The sequence below is a fragment of the Erpetoichthys calabaricus genome, chromosome 7 (genome assembly GCF_900747795.2).
Source record: "Erpetoichthys calabaricus chromosome 7, fErpCal1.3, whole genome shotgun sequence".
NCBI lineage: Eukaryota > Metazoa > Chordata > Cladistia > Polypteriformes > Polypteridae > Erpetoichthys > Erpetoichthys calabaricus.
The window spans coordinates 102,268,983-102,289,013 of NC_041400.2; the positions used below are offsets into that span (position 1 = coordinate 102,268,983).

General features: G+C 36.2%; 1 protein-coding gene across 2 annotated transcripts in view; it reads left to right on the forward strand.

The window, feature by feature from the left end:
• megf10 (multiple EGF-like-domains 10) overlaps positions 1-17,440 on the forward strand; it is a 270,730-nt gene extending 253,290 nt beyond the window's left edge. Inside the window, exons 17-25 of one of the 2 annotated variants that reach the window (XM_028805234.2) lie at positions 366-494; positions 2,877-3,005; positions 4,350-4,478; positions 7,472-7,708; positions 7,973-8,100; positions 8,185-8,311; positions 11,796-11,840; positions 12,952-13,158; positions 15,114-17,440. In XM_028805234.2, coding sequence (XP_028661067.2) covers positions 366-494; positions 2,877-3,005; positions 4,350-4,478; positions 7,472-7,708; positions 7,973-8,100; positions 8,185-8,311; positions 11,796-11,840; positions 12,952-13,158; positions 15,114-15,274 — 1,292 coding nt within the window. In that variant the 3' untranslated portion in view covers positions 15,275-17,440. The remainder of the gene's footprint in view (positions 1-365; positions 495-2,876; positions 3,006-4,349; positions 4,479-7,471; positions 7,709-7,972; positions 8,101-8,184; positions 8,312-11,795; positions 11,841-12,951; positions 13,159-15,113) is intronic. The other variant, XM_051929641.1, reaches the window with a different exon arrangement.
• Positions 17,441-20,031: the final 2,591 nt, after the last annotated feature.

Sequence of the window (20,031 nt, forward strand, 5' to 3'; positions counted from 1 at the left end):
TAGAGTACATAATATTACTGCATGTTCTTAAAACATGAACAAGTCATGTCAGCAGTACAGTATATACAATACTTGTCTTAAAATTTTAAATCATATTTCCATAATAATGAAAGGTTCATTGCTATCTCAACTGAAAACGAAAAATGGGTAGATATAAGAAATCTAAAAATATTTTAAAATGTTAATTACTAACCAATTAACCTCTTTTCATTTTGATTGAATTAAAGTGCATTACATTATTTAATTCCTAATTCTCACTTTAAATAGATTCACACACTTCAGGAAACAAATGTGTTGTCTAAAAACTTAGAAATCGCCTACTTTAACCTGTTTTTTTATTCTTATATATTTACTTTGCCTTGTAGCCTGTCCTCCTGGCCAATGGGGTCCAAACTGCATCCATACCTGCAACTGCCACAATGGAGCTTTCTGCAGTGCCTACGATGGAGAATGCAAATGCACTCCTGGTTGGAATGGACTCTACTGCACACAGCGTATGTCTCCCTGTCCCCTGAACTCCTTTTTAATACAAAAAACTGTGTTTCACTTTTTCTATTACGGATTGTCACCATTTCCAGGGTTGGGTTCTACGTTGTGCCCAAAGCTGCTGGAATTGACTCCAGCTGTGACAGACTACTGAAATAAGCAAGTTTAGAAAACAAATGAACCATTGTTTAATTTTTGTTCTTTAGATTATTTATTTCACCTAACCAATTTCAGAAACTGAAAAGGATTATTAAGTTTTGAAGTACTCCAGTTATAATTTAATGAGAACATGGTTGTTATGACCTTTAAGAAGATACATACTGTATTCAAATGTAAAAATGTGAAAAAAAATTAAGAGTTCTAAACAAGCATGTTTATGCATATATTTCAGCTATTTACTTTCTAATATTTAACCTTATTTTTATTTTATGTTATGAACATGGTACATTCTAAAGTCAATTTACTACCTAAGTAGATACCAATGAAATAGCAGTACACAGTAAAAGTTTGGCACATACTTACCTGTTTTGCCACTTGAAACTATAGACTTAGCCGGTCAGGCACTCACAAAAACAGTTGTGTGCACAATACAGTCCTTCAATGCCAATTCCTCTGGAGGAAAGGCTGAGCCTCAGGACTGTAACATGGCTCCCTGCCCCGTGATACACAGCTGGCAGCACAAACCTAGTTTGTGTTGCAGTTCTGCAAAAAGCAAGAACGGAGTTGGAAGTTATGTCAAGGTATGTAGTAAAATTGAGCAGTATTTATTAAAATCCACTAAAATCCATAAACAGGGTCAAAACATCAATGTATGACTAAGAGAACAATTATGGAAGGCCAGACAAAAGCCAAAATCCAAAAACAACCACAAATTATAAGATACTAAACACCAAACTCAGGAGCAAAGCTTGATTATGGCCTTCCACAAAGGCAAAATGTACAGAATGAAGCACTTCAGTTAGACTCTCTCTCTGTCTTATTTCATTTGCCTCTACATTATGTGTCTGCAGCCCAATTAGTACTGCTAGACAGCAGATACCAATAGAAGAGGCCAAATGCTAACTGTGAGCAAATGTATGGGTCAGCAGTGGTGCCTAGACCCCATCCTTCTTGAACTTGCCCATTCCAACAGAGGCTTACAGAGAAATAGAACATATTCCAGTACCATTGGGCACAAGGAAGAAGCCAACTCTGGGAGAGGTTCCAGTCCAGAGTTATTGAAAGGATTTTTTTTCTCATTGATAATGTCAGCAACTTTTATTAAGAATATGTCCAATGTTTATAAATTAATATTGAAGAATACAGAACTATTATAAAGAATGGTTTTGTGTACACTGACATACAGTACAAAGGCAAAGTATTAACATTATATGAAACCTGCAATGTTTTAAAAAATGTATAGATTTGATGAGAACAGGCCACACCAACTGAAATGTTGTGCTATGCTATGAAACTAATGGTTAGGAAATAGCATCAAGCCGAGAATTTAAAACTCCTTCCACCTCCACTGATAACATCTACAATTCATCATATTACATCAGATTGTCTAGCCACTGTAAAGTTGTTGTGTTGATTTAACTTGGGAAGACTCCTTATCATGAAATGGATAAAGGCAGTTTGATTTGCTTTTATTGGCCACAGTCCTCTAAGTTACAAAGTGTTTAAGATGGTGACTGATAGCACAACAAGCTGACTCTAAAAATGAGATTCATCTTAGGCTTAGAATGTTTTTCTTGCATGCAATTCAATAGATCAGAATGCAGATTGATCTAAATTCTCTAAGTTAAACAAACCAGCTGGCTGCAACCTGTTTTGATATAAAATCAACCACAGCAATTGGTCTAAGCCCTCATTAGACTAGCCAAGGAAAGTTAACCAGAAAAAATTTAAGTTGTGCAGAGCAAGCACTTGCCAACAGCTAAGGTTTTAGCTTCTTTGCGGTTTGTTTAATCGTGTAAATTGAAACCATTTTGCATTCTGATTAAGAGACTTCCTGGACCGCAATGTCCTGTTTTCATTGAGCCATCTGGCATCCTTAATGACTTGCAGAAGAAATTGAACAGTGTCCTTCAGCAAAAAGTCCCTTTAAAGGTAGAATCACTTTAAAAAGGAGTTGTATTCCTCTTTTGTAGTACATGAGGTGCATCCCTGAACTGGTGTGAAAGAGTCTAGAGTGAATTTATTTTTGTGTATTGCATGATGTAACAAATTCCTTCTAGTGTGTGATGAATTTCAATAAATAATAGCTCAGTATCAATATATCTACCTATTGTTTTTGTTCAATGTTTCTTGTAAGGGTGCTAATTATTGTAGTAACATAATAATTGGCATTAAACAAGAAATCTCTGTTTGGGTTGCCTGATCATGCTTACTTCCCTCCAACACAACAGGTTGCCCCTTAGGTTACTATGGCAAGGACTGTAGCCAGATATGCCAGTGTCAGAATGGAGCTGACTGTGACCACATCTCAGGGCAGTGCACCTGTCGCACAGGATTTATGGGAAAGCACTGTGAACAAAGTAAGCACCATTCGACTTCAAGAATGATGTCGTAGAAAGCACATACATTGTGTTTTACATTATAAAATTAGATAGAGGTCTTTGAAAGAATGTAATGTTCTGTCTAAAGAGTAATTCCATTAATATAAAATAATTTAGGCTGTATTAAATTGCAATATTGATTTATAATTTTGTAGTGTCTACTAACTTAATCCATTACTCTGTTATGTGTTCACAAAGGATACACCATACATCATTGACTGTCTTGTAAGGGAATCCCCCACCTTTTCCAGCAATGTAATGTGAACTCTGAGAAACATACATTTTCTTCAACATATTCAATGTACTCACTCTTTCTGATATACAGTATATATATGAGTATATAGAGAGAAGTAAATTAACGGTAGTAAAAAGTAATAAGCACAACATCATTATGCCCCCCTAGGCAGGCATACAACTCCCAGTCTTTAAGGAAGAATAGTTTGCTTGTCCATAGGCAGACCCAAAAAGTCCCCCTCATAAAAATTCATTTTCCATTATCTAGCTTTACTTATCAGTGAGTTACTAAAGACAAACTCCATTATTAATGGTTGAGGGGGGTCAGTTTTGACCTTAGAGTTTCTGGTGCCTCTACACATTACTGCCTACTGGCATGATTCTTCCCTCATGTTCACTGTTGATATATTATAGAGTAAGAAATGCCACTAGGTCATGTATTTCTGTATCTGAGCAAAGACACTTTGGCATTCACTACTTGCCTGTCTCATAAGACACAGTCATACAGAAGATGATGTTAGAGTCCAGTTCTGGTAATGGCACAGATACACTTTGTTACAAATGAGAGACCATGATAGTTGACTCTATATGTGAGAACTGATCTTTTGTCTCCTAGGGCCTATGCTTCTTCACTTTCTAGGTCATAGCTACACATAATCTAAATACTGCCCTCAATGCCTCCCCAGTTCTTATAGGCGATTGTAGATGGTATTGCCCAGGTTTTAAGCAACTATTAAGAAGATGAACTGTCCCTTCCATTTCCCTATGCCCTAGATTGATAGGTACTTAATCCATTACTGATCTGGGTTATCTAACCTAACATGCAGTTTACTGTATGACTAATTCAGCTGTTGCCCCACCTTCATAATAGTCATAATATGTATATATTTGGTGCAGGGCCTTGCAGTTTTTAGGAGAGAATACACAAGATAGCTTTTTTTTTTCCAAAAATAGTGTAACAACGAAATGAATTAATAACAAAAATATTACATCTCAACTTATTGTGATTTATTTTTAAACAGTATTCATTTCAATCTAAACTAATTCAAGTAAATATTTTACTTAGATTCCCTTTTGGCTCTTTTTCAGAATGCTCTTCAGGCACATATGGCTATGGCTGTCGTCAGGTGTGTGACTGTCTGAACAACTCAACTTGCGATCACATCACAGGAACTTGTTACTGCAGCCCTGGATGGAAAGGACCTCGGTGTGATCAAGGTAAAGCAGCCAATACTTTCACTTGCATCTTCAGTTTATAAGATAAACAATATTTCCTCTTAACTTTAATTGTGCTGGTAAACATTAATAGAAAGAAATTGATAGAAGCTTGCTGCATATTTGCTGCTTTCCTGACAAAATTGCAAACATTTTCCATTGACACCCTCTTTTGATGACGTTATAGAGATATCGATACTGTACTGGAGGAGAACCACTCAGTGTGGGAAATAATCCGAAAACACAGGAAGCTTTGCTTGGTGTTCATAATTTTGGCATTCTGCTTTTTCACCCAGGAGGCAATGTTGGTACATGAACAATTAGAAAAGGGCTAGTGGAGAAAAGATACATATGGATGGAATTGTGTTTGAGAAGTTTTATATTTCAAACAGAGAAAACAACTGTAGTCACTGATCGAAAAACAACTTATTGATTGTACCTAATGTTCATGATCATTATTATACTTAAACTAGCATAAACAATTAAACTATATTGTCCATGTGTATATTTGAATTTTATCATTATTTTATGATGTGTTAACACTATCTCTTAATGTCTTCTGTTTTATCAATAATGCATCTACTCAGTGGGCCAAAACAAAATGGTTTCTTTTTTCTTGGACAAGCTCACACCCTCTAATTAAAAAGAATATAACAATGGAAGACTGAAAATATGCCTTTTAAAAATAACAGCTAAACTAAATGGCACAAGAAAACATTTGTTCCTGAAGCTGTACACACTCTCATAGTTTACACATTGCGTATTGGGACATGCATTACATTAATATGTAATTTGGTTTGGTTCTACTTTTTTGCATTTTAATAACACAGGGTTTACCAGCATGTATGTTAAACTTACAAAACAAAACTTCCTGATTAAACTTTCATACCTTCACCAAGATGCTTTTTATGTACTTATGGATAAATGAAGAGGAGCACTTGAAAGCAGACCATGAACCCAAAAAAGCCAAGGAGGCCAAAGTACATCAAAAGAAAGCCAGATTTATTACAGACATAAAAAAGGGCACAGGGATACGGAGATTAGATATAAATACACATACTGTATTTAAAAACATAAGAACATAAGAAATTTGACAAATGAGAGGAGACAATTCAGTCCATCAAGCTTGTTTCTTTTGCTAAAAGCTAAACAGCCTCAACTGTACTGAGGTACAGAGAGGAAGAGACCATACCAAACATGTAGGCATGCATATCACTTTGAATGTCACTGTTTCATTCAAGTTGTATGGAATACAAAAAGCAATGGCACAGAAAGATGCACTTAAGTAAGTGCTGCACCTGAATGCGTCCCAGTTTATTACAAATATAATACAGTAATACTGAAAAATAAAACCTTACATCCTTCAGATGTATAAACACCCAAACAAAGTTAAAGAATACAACAGAAGTCTGTCTTAATGGTTGAATGATAATATACTTTCTCATATGGATTACATATGGAATTGAGATATGGCCAGATGAGAAGAGAATTAAAGACAAACTTAAAATCATTCAGTTCAATTCAATTTACTGTAAGTGCCTTTTGCAAGCTACATATGATCTCACTGAGATATGCTGTTGTGACCAGAACCCAACATTAGGAAGTCAGCGCTGTCAAAAATGCCTAGTCTACATCAAAACTTTAAGATTTAAATAAATCTATTAATTAAATAAAGAATTCTAATGCAAAACTACATTATCCAAAATTGAAAATCAAAAATTATAAATTAAAAAACAAAGAAAAAGGCCTAAAGGATTTAAATTAATTGACAATAACTGTAACAAGGCTAAAAACTTACCAAAAAAGGAAGGAAAGTACAAAAGGAGGCCGGTGTTATGTTTGTGGGGCTCCACAAAACTGAAGCAAAACGGTTTATTCAGCTTTTTGAGGTTAAACCCTGAGGCTTAGTAACAAATTCAGTCTGACTATAAACTCAAGATGTAGGCTTTGTGGTCTGTCAGGCCAAACTGGACCAGGCTGAAAATCAAAACGGAAAGGTCATGGAGCTTGTACTGTATAAATGTGTGACCAAAATTACAAAACAAAGTTCTTAATAAATAATGAATTATTTCACAAATTTAAAAAGAGCAAAGCAGAAGTGCAAAGATATCCAAAATAAAGTATAGCAAACAAATCCAGTTTGTAATGCACACACAGAAATTCATAAACAGAGTCAAAGTCCTAACACAAAAGATCAATTAGAAAAAACACTTATATGGCCATGGAAAACAAAACGTTTTCAATAAGAAATTTACAAAAAAAAAATGTTCAAAAGTCAACAGAGGGAGGGATAACACCCGGGCTATAGCATAAGAGCCAAAGAGCACAACTAATGCCAGAGCAAAGTCCTGCAGTGGCTGATGTCTTTAAGTAGTCCTCAAGTAAATGCAGCTCTAATAACCAAAGCACCTAAGGGTGTTAATTCACACAATAACAGGGAATAAATCAAAGCTGAACTAAAATATACAAAGACAAATGAAAACAATGCACAAAGGAGTGGGGGGGGGGGAATCAAACCAACAAAAAATGAAATCAAGGACGAGGCCAGATTGAAGTCCTAACAATTATAAATATACAGTAATAAGAAAAAAAGATTTGCAACAGGTTTATTATAAAAAAATGTTTATAATGGACAAAGTCTGATTTTTGATGACCTATGCCAACTGGCCGCACTCTCCCTTCTTGGCACCCTACACCTTCAAAGGCAAAGGTTGAAGTCCACAGCTGTATAAACTGCAGCACAGCAATAGAATCTGGAGTAGTGTTAGCTATCTTTGTAATCAATGTATAAAAATGTCATCTCTTTACTGAACTAGATTTCTCTTTTTGTGGTTTTTAACATAAAAAGTTGTATTTTGAATGAAATGTGTTTTGAGTTTACAAACCAACATTTAACATATTGATACTGAGAGCATTTTTGTGGTGTGAACTTGAAATTCATTAAACATACTGAATCGTCTTTTGATTCTACAATTCTGTCATTTTCTTTTTTTTAGCTGGTGTCATAATTGTTGGAAACTTGAACAGCCTCAGTAGAACGAGCACAGCAGTCCCTGTCGACTCGTATCAAATTGGAGCAATTACTGGGATCATTGTGTTGGTTCTGATTGTCCTGTTCCTCCTTGTAATGTTCGTCATATATAGGAAAAAACAGAAAGGCAAAGAGTCAACAATGCCTGCTGTCACCTATACCCCTGCCATGAGAGTTATAAACACTGATTATACTATTACAGGTAGTGTGTATGCTCACTTTTATTCTGATTAAAGGAGCGCCATGAATGTAATGAGTTATTGTTCTGTTTGTTCTAAAAAAGATGTCAAAAACTAAATAGCGAATTATGAAGATGCCTAATTAAGTACTGTTTTTGATTAAGGAAATGTTGTGTTAGCAAAGATTATTGTAGTAAAATGCACCATGTTATACACAGGCTTTCATTTTTAATCTGCATTGTTGAACCAATGTATTTACATATTCTATATGCAAAATTCTCTTTTAGAAACCCTTCCACATGCAAATGGCGGGAACCCAAACAGCAATTATTTTTCAAATCCAAGCTATCACACGCTTACACAGTGTACTAGTCCACCTCTTGTCAACAACATGGACCGAATAGCTCTTGGAAAGGTAGGCTAACAAAATCATATAAAATTTATAATGAAAATCTTTCATTGTGTTCTTACTTTTCCCTATTTTTTATATTTTCAACAGCAACCCAAAAACAATCAGCTGTTCGTAAACCTTAAAAATGCAGACCACAGGAAAAGACCTCCAACCATGGACTACACTGGTACGCTACCTGCTGACTGGAAACAAGGAGGCTATTTTAATGAGCTTGGTGAGTCTTGCATGAATTAAAGATTTAGTATAATGTTCTATTTAATCCAACCAACACATTTTTATAGCAATATAACTGCACAGCTCTAGAAGACTATGTTCAAATAACTGCAAGGAATTTGCACATTTTCCTTATGTTTATGTGAATCCTCTCTGGTGTCTTCATGCATCTCACATACTTTTTAGTTTAATAGGAACGCTGTGTGTTAGCTCCATGCAAGAAACACATGTTTTAAAGGACAGCATCCATATTACTAACCGAGAATGGTAAACCGGAAGGCATGGATGCAGGTACACGGCGATGGGACCAGGAGACATAGTGCGCAGGCGCCTACAGCGCGCGTCTCATAAACCGCAAGCGAAGTCTGATCCACCGCGAACGAAGGAGACACGGCCCAAAAACAAAAGAGCTCAACTAACGTGAACAAGACATGAAGCGACAAAGCGCCCATAGCTAACGACTAACGACACAGCCACACAAAAAAAGAGGATTCTGCGCTGCACCCCAGAGTCAAACGGAAGAGGCTACGGAGGCCCCACAGGTCCACAAAGATAGTACGGAAGGCGCAGGAAAGTACGAAAGGCGCAGGCGCCTACAATGCGCTTCTGAACTAAACGTCCACACTACACAGCATGGTCCACGCGCGTCTAACACACCGCAAGCATAAACACGAGATAGTACAGAAACCCCACAGATCCGGACTCCACAACATATGTGAATCACATTACAGTAATACAATATTAAGCACTTTACACATGGACAACTGTATGTAGCCCTCTCAAGAGAGTACAGAACCCTACACGTCCACACTACACAGCATAGTCAAACCCGACATAGTACGGAAGGTGCAGGCGCCTACAATGCGCTTCGAAAGCACCGCAGGCAAAAACCCGAGATAGTACAGAAGCCCCAAAGATCCGGACTCCACAGCATATGTGAATCACATTACAGTAATACAATACTATAAGTACTCACAGAAAACACAAACAGAAGAGGCTGTATGTGGCCTTCTCAAGAGAGTACAAAACCCTACACGTCCACACTACACAGCATAGTCAAACCCGACATAGTACGGAAGGTGCAGGTGCCTACAACGTGCTTCTAAAGCACCACAGGCAAAACCCGAGATAGTACAGAGGCCCCGAAGATCCGGAATCCACAGCATATGTGAATCACATTACAGTAATACAACACTATAAGTACTCACAGAAAACACAAACAGAAGAGGCTTCCGCGTCCCGCCCCACAGTCAAACCAGAAAAGGTACGGAGTCCCCAAACGTCCACAAAACACAGCATAGTCAAACACGAGATAGTACGGAAGGCACGTGCGCCTATGCACCGTAAGAGAAGGAGCCACGGCTCAGAAACGAAAGAGTTCAAGTAACGGAAATAGGTAATTTTAACAGTGAGTGCAATTATCCATATTACTAACAGTAAACAACGTATACCTAATCAACAAATCCCAAGGACAGACCAAGGACAGAGTTGGCCTTTACCTCTCTGAGCCTGTATTTACACATGGACAACTTTATGTGGCCTTCTCAAGAGTTCGGCATGCATGTGACGTTAATGTCAAGATTATAATAACTCCATACCAAGGAAAACTCATTCAAGGACAACACGCCGTCTTTACTACAAATGTGGTGTGTGAAGATATCATTTGTACGTCATCTACACCTTTACACTGCAATATATCTCATACATAGATCTGCGCAAACTCAAAGACATTCTATACTTACACAACGTAACAATTAAACTGCTATTGTCATTTAAATATATTACATAGACCTACAGATATCGTAACGGTGAACATGATACATATGTGAAAATTACCAGGACAGACAATAATCTCTTTCAAATCTATTTCGGGTTACCCAAGACCAGGGGTTGGCGAGCGAAGCGAGCAGGGGGCAGAGCCTCCTACTTTTTATTAACCTGGAATTGTCTGCCTTTCAGATGGAGAAATTGTTTGTCAGGCAGGGGTCTTAATGTCAAAAACCGATCACTAAAACCAAAATGCAACCAAAAATTGTAGTCCAAAAGTAAACAGGAGTCAAAATCTCAAAATGGACCTCTTAACCTTTTCTTACCTAGCACTTGTCTTCATTGATATTAGTGTGTTAGTTGGACAAACTATAATGTGCTCCCCCCATCTTTCATGATGGCTGGGTGATGACATCACCCTCCACATTGCCACAGAGTTGTGTGAAACACAATGGATGCTATTACCAGCAAGAGTATGACAACATTCATAAAGACAATGCAGAAAATTGCTCAGCTTGTCAATAAACAAACTCACAAAATGATAATGTGACAAACGTAATGATAAACATAAATAACAAAATATTATTAAAAAAATAAATTCAAAACACAAGTCTGAATGATTTTTGAGGACACCACACAAGTTCTTGATATTGTGTTGGCCTGGAGGGAGGCAATGTACTTTATGCAGGTATACTATCCAGGGCTAGTTCCAATAAAGCCAGCGTAGGTTCTGGTTCCCTGGAAAATTGTACTGGTAGAAGTATCTAGTAGGAGGGTAGATACATAGCTACATCTTTTTTATAATGAACCATGGGTACTGTCACGCAAAATAAATGTATGGATCTTCTATAATAGCACTATGAAAAGTATTTTATAAATTTAATTTCTGATTATTTTTTGTAGCTCTCTTCACTTGGATACACATAAAGACACATATTTGTTTAAACAAACAACACACATAAAGGAATTCATGCTCCAGTATGATTCAATGGATATAAAAGGTAGTAGAAAACAGCACAACAGTCACCTTTTGCAGTACATCAAAATGATAAGGGAGTGGTAGATGGTAAATAGGCCTAAAAAAACATTTTTAAACAAAAAGGAATGTAAAGATTTTTTTTTCTTAACTGCAATGCAGTATCTGAATATACTGTATAGCACTTTAAACTGCAAGTTTTATCTTTATGAGTGGTGGAGACACTATAGTGCAGTGATTAGTAGGGCAGTCTGATAACACCAATACTGTACTCCCAAGTTTACTTCCCAGCCAGGTCACTGCATGAATGTCGAATCTGCATCTTCTTTGCTGTTAAATGTGTTTTTTTTTCAGTAGGTAGTTTGCTTTTGTTCCTCCTCTCAAATATGTGTAAACTTTGTTATGTGAAATATTTGGGATTAGCCTGGCATCCCATATAGGGGAGATTTCTAACTTGATATGGATTCCTACAGTGTCCAGCTAAATAAATGGGGAGGGGGGTCAGAATTGTTTTTCTTTTATTTGGTACAGGCTCCTATTTGATACGTCTATAAGGAAAATGACATATATTGAATAAGAATTTACAGTTAACGAACATGAATAGTCATCCAAAAATAAAAATCACTGACTTCTTCCAGAAAGTTATATATTGGTCCTAATTTTTTATATATCCTGTCTTCAGAAGTAAACTATACATTGAGTATTTTTCATCTTTAAAATCAGATATTCTTTTTTTTTCTAGGAGCCTTTGGTGTTGATAGAGGTTACACAGGAAAATCATTGAAAGGTATTTATTGGTTATTTTATAGACTATATCAGATGCACAGCCTACTGTCTAAATAACTAAATAAATAAATTACAGTGTTAAAACTCTGGCAGATATCTTAAGTACTCGCTTCTTTGTATGCCAAACAAAAGGGAAACTATGCATTTCTTGTGTGCATAATGCAAAAATCAAACAAATAAACAAATAAATAAACCATAATATTGGGTTACATATATTGAATGTCAGGGAAGTAACTCATTGCAAGATGCAAGGTATGATGCTGATGGCGGAGGATGACATCAAATATGTTAGTTTTCCAAGCTCGGTCATTAAAGTCACTATGTTGAAAAAGTTACTACTATGAAATTACCTTCCACCTGTGTAATCCGCAACTGATCTCATGTTTGCGTCAGTGGAAGAAACATAACACAAACCTCAGCCCAAGGTGGCACACAGACAGTTTAGTATCACTGATCTGATGTTTTGTTTTTGGACATTGAAACTAAACAAAAATCATTTATAATATAAACGTTGGTACAGTTTCCATACTTTATACAAGCAATATTTATTCTGAGCAATCCACTTGGGATTTTCAAAGTGAGAGTAACAGTTCTAGAAGAATACATCCATCCATCCATTTTCCAACCCGCTGAATCCGAACACAGGGTCACGGGGGTCTGCTGGAGCCAATCCCAGCCAACACAGGGCACAAGGCAGGAACCAATCCCGGGCAGGGTGCCAACCCACCGCAGGACACACACAAACACACTCACACACACACCAAGCACACACTAGGGCCAATTTAGAATCGCCAATCCACCTAACCTGCATGTCTTTGGACTGTGGGAGAAAACCGGAGTGCCCGGAGGAAACCCACGCAGACACGGGGAGAACATGCAAACTCCACGCAGGGAGGACCCGGGAAGCGAACCCAGGTCTCCCAACTGTGAGGCAGCAGCGCTACCCACTGCGCCACCGTGCCGCCCTAGAAGAATACAAAATCATCCAATTATTTAAATATTTTTGCTATCCTGATTTGCCAAGCAATGAAATTGGTCTCTTATGATTTATGAATGTATCTATAAAGGCGATTTTGACTGTTAATGATAAATTTCTTATGCTGTTCCTTCAGATTTAGTGAAGAGCTCAACGTATAATTCCAGCTCATGTTCACTTAATAGCACAGAGAATCCATATGCAACAATTAAGGATCCCCCACTTTTGATGCCAAAGAATACTGAGTGTGGGTATGTGGAAATGAAATCGCCTGTGAGGAGAGACTCTCCCTATGCAGAAATTGGAAATTCAGCTTCCACCAACAAGAATGTGTATGAAGTTGGTAAGTGTAAAGATTCTTCTTATTAAAAGGTTGCCCTAGTATTTTTAGAATTTTTTACAAATCATCTTGGTCAGCTGTCATTAGATCTTTCTGTAGAAGTGAAACTATCCATCTGGCAAGGTATGTTGCAAGTGGCAGAGACTTTAAGGGTGAATGATGGAAACATGATTGGACAAGAGCCCAGTTTGTATAACTGGAGAGTCAAAAATGAGTGTCAAAGAAAGGAAGAGCAACACCAAACTCAAAGTCACTAAACAAGTGGATATCAAGCCTGAAATTCTCGGTTTAATAAATATTTTTATACAGCAGGGAATGTTCCTCTTATTTTTAAACAAAAATCAGATGATGTATCTGATATGCAGCTTGCCCACAAATAATATGACAGCTACAATGCCATACACCTCTTCAGATGAAACATGTGCTTTGAAACCTTGTACGATCATAGTAACAATTTTTAGAAAGGAGAAGCCGGTAGCGTCATTGGTCAGAAATATTCAATGAGAAATTATAAATGAACAGCTAAAAAAATAATTTTTGATATACAGTAGCCATTGAAAAGAAAAACAAGACCATATGATATTAATTGTACTCAGAACCTGACCTGTGTAACTGTTGAAGAGTTTTTTTATGCTATGAAAAGGCATACCCCATCATCAAATATTCTCTCTCTCAATAGCATTTGTTTGTGCTGCAGATATGCCAGCATCACTACACGTATGCCTAACAGCAATCTGTGCACAACCAGCAAAAAGAGAGGAGTGTGCAGGCCTCACAAAGTATAAGAATTATGTGTTTTTGAACCATTAGATAAACAAGAAAAGAATAAACATTGACACTTGCAAATAATTGATCTGCAGATCTCAGGACGCAAACAATCAGAAAGAAAGTCGGAAACTACAACATTTGAAAATCAGCTGTTCAGAGTTGGACATGCTATTAACTAACCTTAATACTGACACTTTAGTTTAGATACTGCAAAAATGCATCCATTACTCACTATTATGTGTCAAGACAGTAACAAACACTTCTTCTGGTCTTACAAACACTTACAAATCATCAATTAAGTGTTTACTCATCTTTGCACTATGGGCTACTACAATAGCTTCTCTTTGGAATGGTCTGAGGTGGCTTAGAGGAGATCTGTTTCTCTTGATATTGCATATTTGAGTATAAGACCGGCAAATTCTTCACATTGAAAATTAATTTTACTATAATGCCAGTATATTACACTCCACAAACGTGAATGACTACTTCACTGATGTTTTACAAATGTTAGTAAAATTAAAAGAAGCCTTTGTTAAAATCTTGTCACATAACAGTATGAAGTCAGTAGACAAATTGGAAGAGCATGGGGGGTCATGAGGTCATTGAAAAAGGGTGTGTGGCGCTCCCGATACCTATGCAAAAGGATGAAGGTCCAGGTCTTTAGAGTCCTGGTGCTTCCTGTCTTGCTATATGGTTGCGAGACATGGATGCTATCCAGTGACCTGAGATGAAGACTGGACGCCTTCTGTACTGTGTCTCTTCTGAGAATCCTTGGGTATCGCTGATTTGATTATATATCGAATGAGCGGCTGCTCATGGAGTCCCGAATGAGGCATATTTCCTGCATTGTGAAGGAAGCGTCAATTACAGCACTATAGCCATGTGGCATGATTCCCCAAGGGTGATCCAGCTCACAGGATCCTCATTATTGAGGACCCGAGTGGCTGCACCAGGCCAAGGGGACACCCATGTAACACCTGGCTGAGGCAGATAGATAGTAATTTCTGGGGGTTGGGGACTGGACCACGTGTCTGCCTGTGGAGGTTGCCAACCAGGATCCCAAGCATGTGGTGGATGCAGCAATATGCTGTACCAGTGCATGCTCCCCAACCAGCCCTGACTTCTATAATATCTAATTGCATGGCAGCATTTCATTGTGAAAATGTTTCAATAACTATGTTCTCTTTCAGAACCAACTGTTAGTGTTGTCCATGGTCAGTGTGGCAATGGTGGAGTCCTGAGCCAAGATCCATATGACCTTCCAAAGAACAGTCACATTCCATGTCATTACGATCTGCTTCCTGTGAGGGATAGCCCGCCTTCTCCTAGGAAGGAAACCATTAAGGAATAAATCCTAACATCCTGATAAGGGGCAGAAGAAACAGCAATGGCCCAGAAACCTTCAGTTCAGTGGCTGTCTGAACAACACCACAGTCTTCCTGCACTGTTATCTCAGCACTGGCTGCATATCTATTCTGTAGGTTATAACTACATTAATATGATATTTCTATCATTGCATTTACTCAAAAAAGATTCAACTGCAGCTTTGATTTTTAAGTGGACCCCTTTGAGAATCTCTGAAATGGAAACAACAGTTTTACCGCAATACATATAAACCAAGGATGTCAATGGTAGTTACACCAACAGAGTAACTCGAAGAAGATGAAGCCAGCAAAATGATCCCTGCCTTTTATAAACACTAATGGAGTGGAGAGGGATTTTCAAGTTTACAATTTTCTTGTTCTGGATAACTCATGACAAAAATACCACTTAATTCCACTGATCAACACATATCTGTATTTCTGCAGCAAAAATAACTGGGAGAGAATGATTTTATTTTTGTAATGAAAAAGCATGTGTGAAGGAAGGATGATTTTAAGTGCAAATGTCAGGCAGATATTTTTAATTTAAAGAAATCTATGTGTACCTACACTAAGTAAGATAGCTTTTTTTCTTCTTTCTTCATTTTAGTTTGTTTTTATTCAGCTAAACATGTGCTTATCTTCTGTGGGCTTTTAAAAAAATCTAAATGCAAAATGTAGATAAAATATGCTTAAGCTGGACTTTTGCATTGCAAAACAAATAATTAAAAAAAGAAAAACATGAAAAAACACTTTTTTTATCTTTACCTCTAGATTTTCTTAAAGTATGTTTTTCTACAGTTGTACTTGTTTTTGATATTACTTGGCTTAGCTTTTTTGGTTACTGTTCATCAACTTTATTTTATGCTCCTTTTAAACTATTCTGAGCCACTTTTATTATTGCATTGTATAAAATATTATGTACTGTATATATATGTAAATCATTTCAAAGCTGATTGAGAAGTCATGCTTGTTGACAAATTAAACTGTACAGAAAAAGACAAAGGTCTTTCTTTTGTAGTACTTAATGTTCTTTTTTTCTTGTTTTTTTTTTTTACTTATATGTATGTTGCTGTATAAAATGAACTAAGTTCATTTTTGAGGATATACTGAGTTAAATGATGAAGGCTTATTAAAGTCAATTTGCAGTTTTAAATAATTTAATAAAATACTGGAGTTATTATTTTGGGGTAAATAAGGTAGAAATTTTGAATTTACCATTAATAACAGCAAAAATACTTGGTTTTATACTTAAATGAAAATTTCAAAAGTGACAAACTTGTTCAGCAAACAGTATGATAATACAGTGACTATGCTAAGAATTAGTGCAGAATTTGCTACATATATGCGTGTGCTGTGAAAATGTTTTGCTCATAACATTTTACTGAATTTTGCTAGCTTTTAATTAAGGTCAATTGTAACTTAACATCAAAAGGCAACATCTCAATTATGAAAACTACAAAAATGCATATTTTTAACAGTATATTATTTAGTTTTCTTTATACACTACAAGTAGTACAGATTAACAATAGCTGCTTTTTGCATTCTCTGTTGACAGATTTGGTAGATAAAAAAATGGTTAGGTTTTGTAACAGGCAAAAAAGTGTATACAATTTAGAGTGGAAAAATGTTGATTTACTTAAGAACCTACTAAGTGAAATAGACTCTACACTGGATTAGGCTGGTTCAGAAATGAATAGAATGATGCAGGGATCAAATCAAAAAAAATTTCTAGACAATATGAGCTGAATTTCTTCACAGTACAATACAGTAGAACCACTTCACCCTTATGGGTTTTGTCATGGTGCTTAGTTTTACTAAAATGTTACAGATCTATTCAATCAATATGTGAAACAGTCATGTATACATTATATAAGAAGGCTGACGGTAGAAATGCAGTATGTATCACCACAGACGAGGTATTTACTGTGACCACAAACTGACCAAGTACTGTAAATTTTATATGCTAAGTATTTTTACTTTTTCAGTGTGTTTGCCTATACAGTACTTTTGGGTAGTTTTGAATTTTAACCAATTATTTCCCAAAGAAGAAATTAAATGTTATTACTGCCCTTATGTTATAATTGTTAAAAGTGAAATTTTGTACTTTTTCTGTAGATAACGTACAACAAGCTTTTCAATAAAATTTTATTAAAACAAAAAAAGGAATTCTTTTATGACTCTAATAACATTAATGTGTGCTATATGTAGAAGTAAATGGTTAATTATGCATTTTCAAATGGGTAGTACAATGTCTTTATCTCTGGAGATTCTGGGTTTGATTCTCTTCTCACGTGGATAATATATAACCCTTTGTACAAGTATGTTTTTCTCTGGGCACTCCTGCTTCCTCCAACCCCTCAAAGACATGCAGGACTTGACCTGGTCTGAGAGTGTGCATATCTGTTTGTGATTGTGCTGTGGTATTGGCAAGTGCTTATTTCAGGGTTTAGTCTTGCTTTGCACCTTTATGTTATAGTGATACGCTCTTGCTCCCTGCGACTGTATACTTAAATAAGTTGATTCAGAAAATGGCTGATTGAGTAAATGAATAAAAATGTGTAACTTTACAGACTACATTATGAAATTAGATCATTACAACTATGATATAGTTCAGTTTTTTGATTTATACTACTTTCCATATAAAAAAATAAAAAAGTGTCTTATTTACCAATAAGGTGAACGTAAACACAAAACAAAACACAATGCATCTGTACCAATCAATATACGTATATGTTTTGAAGTCCTTGAATGCTTTCATGTTCCTAATGATTGCAATATAAGAAAATAAATATATGGTAAGCTAACATATTTTGTAATAATGGAAAGGAGAATGTGACTAGAGTCATTGGTGTTTTAAAAACCTGACATGCCACCTAGCTTGGTATCATCTGCAAAATTAATGATCTTATGAATTATATTCCTATCCAGATCATTTATATGTATTAACAATAGCAGCGGCCCCAGAACTGACTGCTGAGGGACACCACTTTTAACATCACCTAATTCTGATAAGGTTCCTTGTACCATAATCTTTCTCTTTCTGTGTTTTAGCCCATTTAGCACCCATCCACACACTAGGATTTAAATTCACACCTCTTTTAGTGTAATCCCTAATTGCTCATGTGGGGCCTTATCAAATGCTTTCTGAAAACCCATATAAACTATATCATATGCATCTGTGTGATCCTATCATTTTGTTGTTTTCTCATAGAATTCCAGCATATTAATAAAACACAGCCTCACTCATCTAAACCCATGCTGACTATTTAGTAACACTCCTTTTCTTATTATGTGCTGCTCAGTCTTCTCCTTAATAATTCATTCCATTTATTTAGCCGTGATACTTGCTAAGGTTACTGGTCTATATTTACTTGGACTGGCCTAATCACCTTTTTATATAATAATTTGTATTATAATTAATAAATAATTAATTTCTAAATCCTAATAATCAAATAAATAATCTGATGAATTCTAATAATCTAACTAATTTATATTTTCCAATCCTTAGGAATTTCCCCAGTGTGCAATCTTAGAAAAAATATGTATCAAGGGTTTATATATGTAGTCACTAACTTCCACAAAAACCCTCTAGGATAAATGTTATCTGGTTCTGGTGATTTGTTAGATTTCAGCCTTCTTAATCTAAGCAGTACTTCACACTCTACAATTTTTAAATTACTTAGTACCTTCTAGGTAAACCCTGTTACTGCTGGAAGATTATCAAGTTTTCCCACTTCTTCACATGTGACAACTTCAGAAAAATGCAAGTTTTGGGCATTGGTTATTTAACAGTCTGTGTATTTTAATTCACCCTTAGTATTCATAATACTCTTCACCTCTTCCTTGACTGTGCTTTTATATTAAAATAAAAGAATCTCTTACCTTATACAGCTGATTTCTGTATCTTCTTTATTAATCTTCATATTTATCCACTGTGGAGTTTTTTATATTTACTGTTTCCAAATTTCAGGATGAACTAAACATTTTAAATATGTTTCATTTCTTCTTGACTGAGTTTATACCCTTTAGACTTAGAACTTGAACTTGAAATGCTAATGTGAGAGAGGTAAAATGGTAGAACCGAAATGGAAAAAAAAAGGAAGGTTGCCACTGCCAAGATGATTATGGTTGTCATGATCAAAAAGGACATGAGAATAATATTAAAACTGGGGATGGCCACAGGGGCTGTATAATGACACAAATAAAATGATGATTGAAGAGCACCTCTGAAAGCTAGTGCGTGAGGACATGTGCCATCAGTGAAGGTTAAGCCTTGCATGATTGCATAGCACTTCAGACTTAAATCCTTTACAAATGCCCAAATATGTAAGGAGTCATGGAGGTTTCCTGGTGGGTTGATAGTACAAGTACAAAGGATTCTGATGTGTGCCAGGTATGTGTTTACTGTCAAAGAATGAGGGCAGATGAGAAACTGACAAAGATATTTGTCACAAGAGGCGCAGGTTTACTTGGAATTGCCAGGAAAAGCATAATTTGCATAGCCCCAGTACTGCCAGCAGGAATTCAATTTAGAGAGCCAATGACATGCTTAGGACTAGCAAGTAGCCTTGGGTTAGTCTAGATGTATATCAGAAGGTGGTAAAGTTCATAACCCTTGGCATTTTATAACTTAAATAAGATGGCGAACTGGGCAAAAAAACAGAGGAGTGGAAATCCAATGCATTAGGTAAACAGGCCAACCACAAGTACTGTATATAGTGTACAGGGATTTGGATTCAGTTAA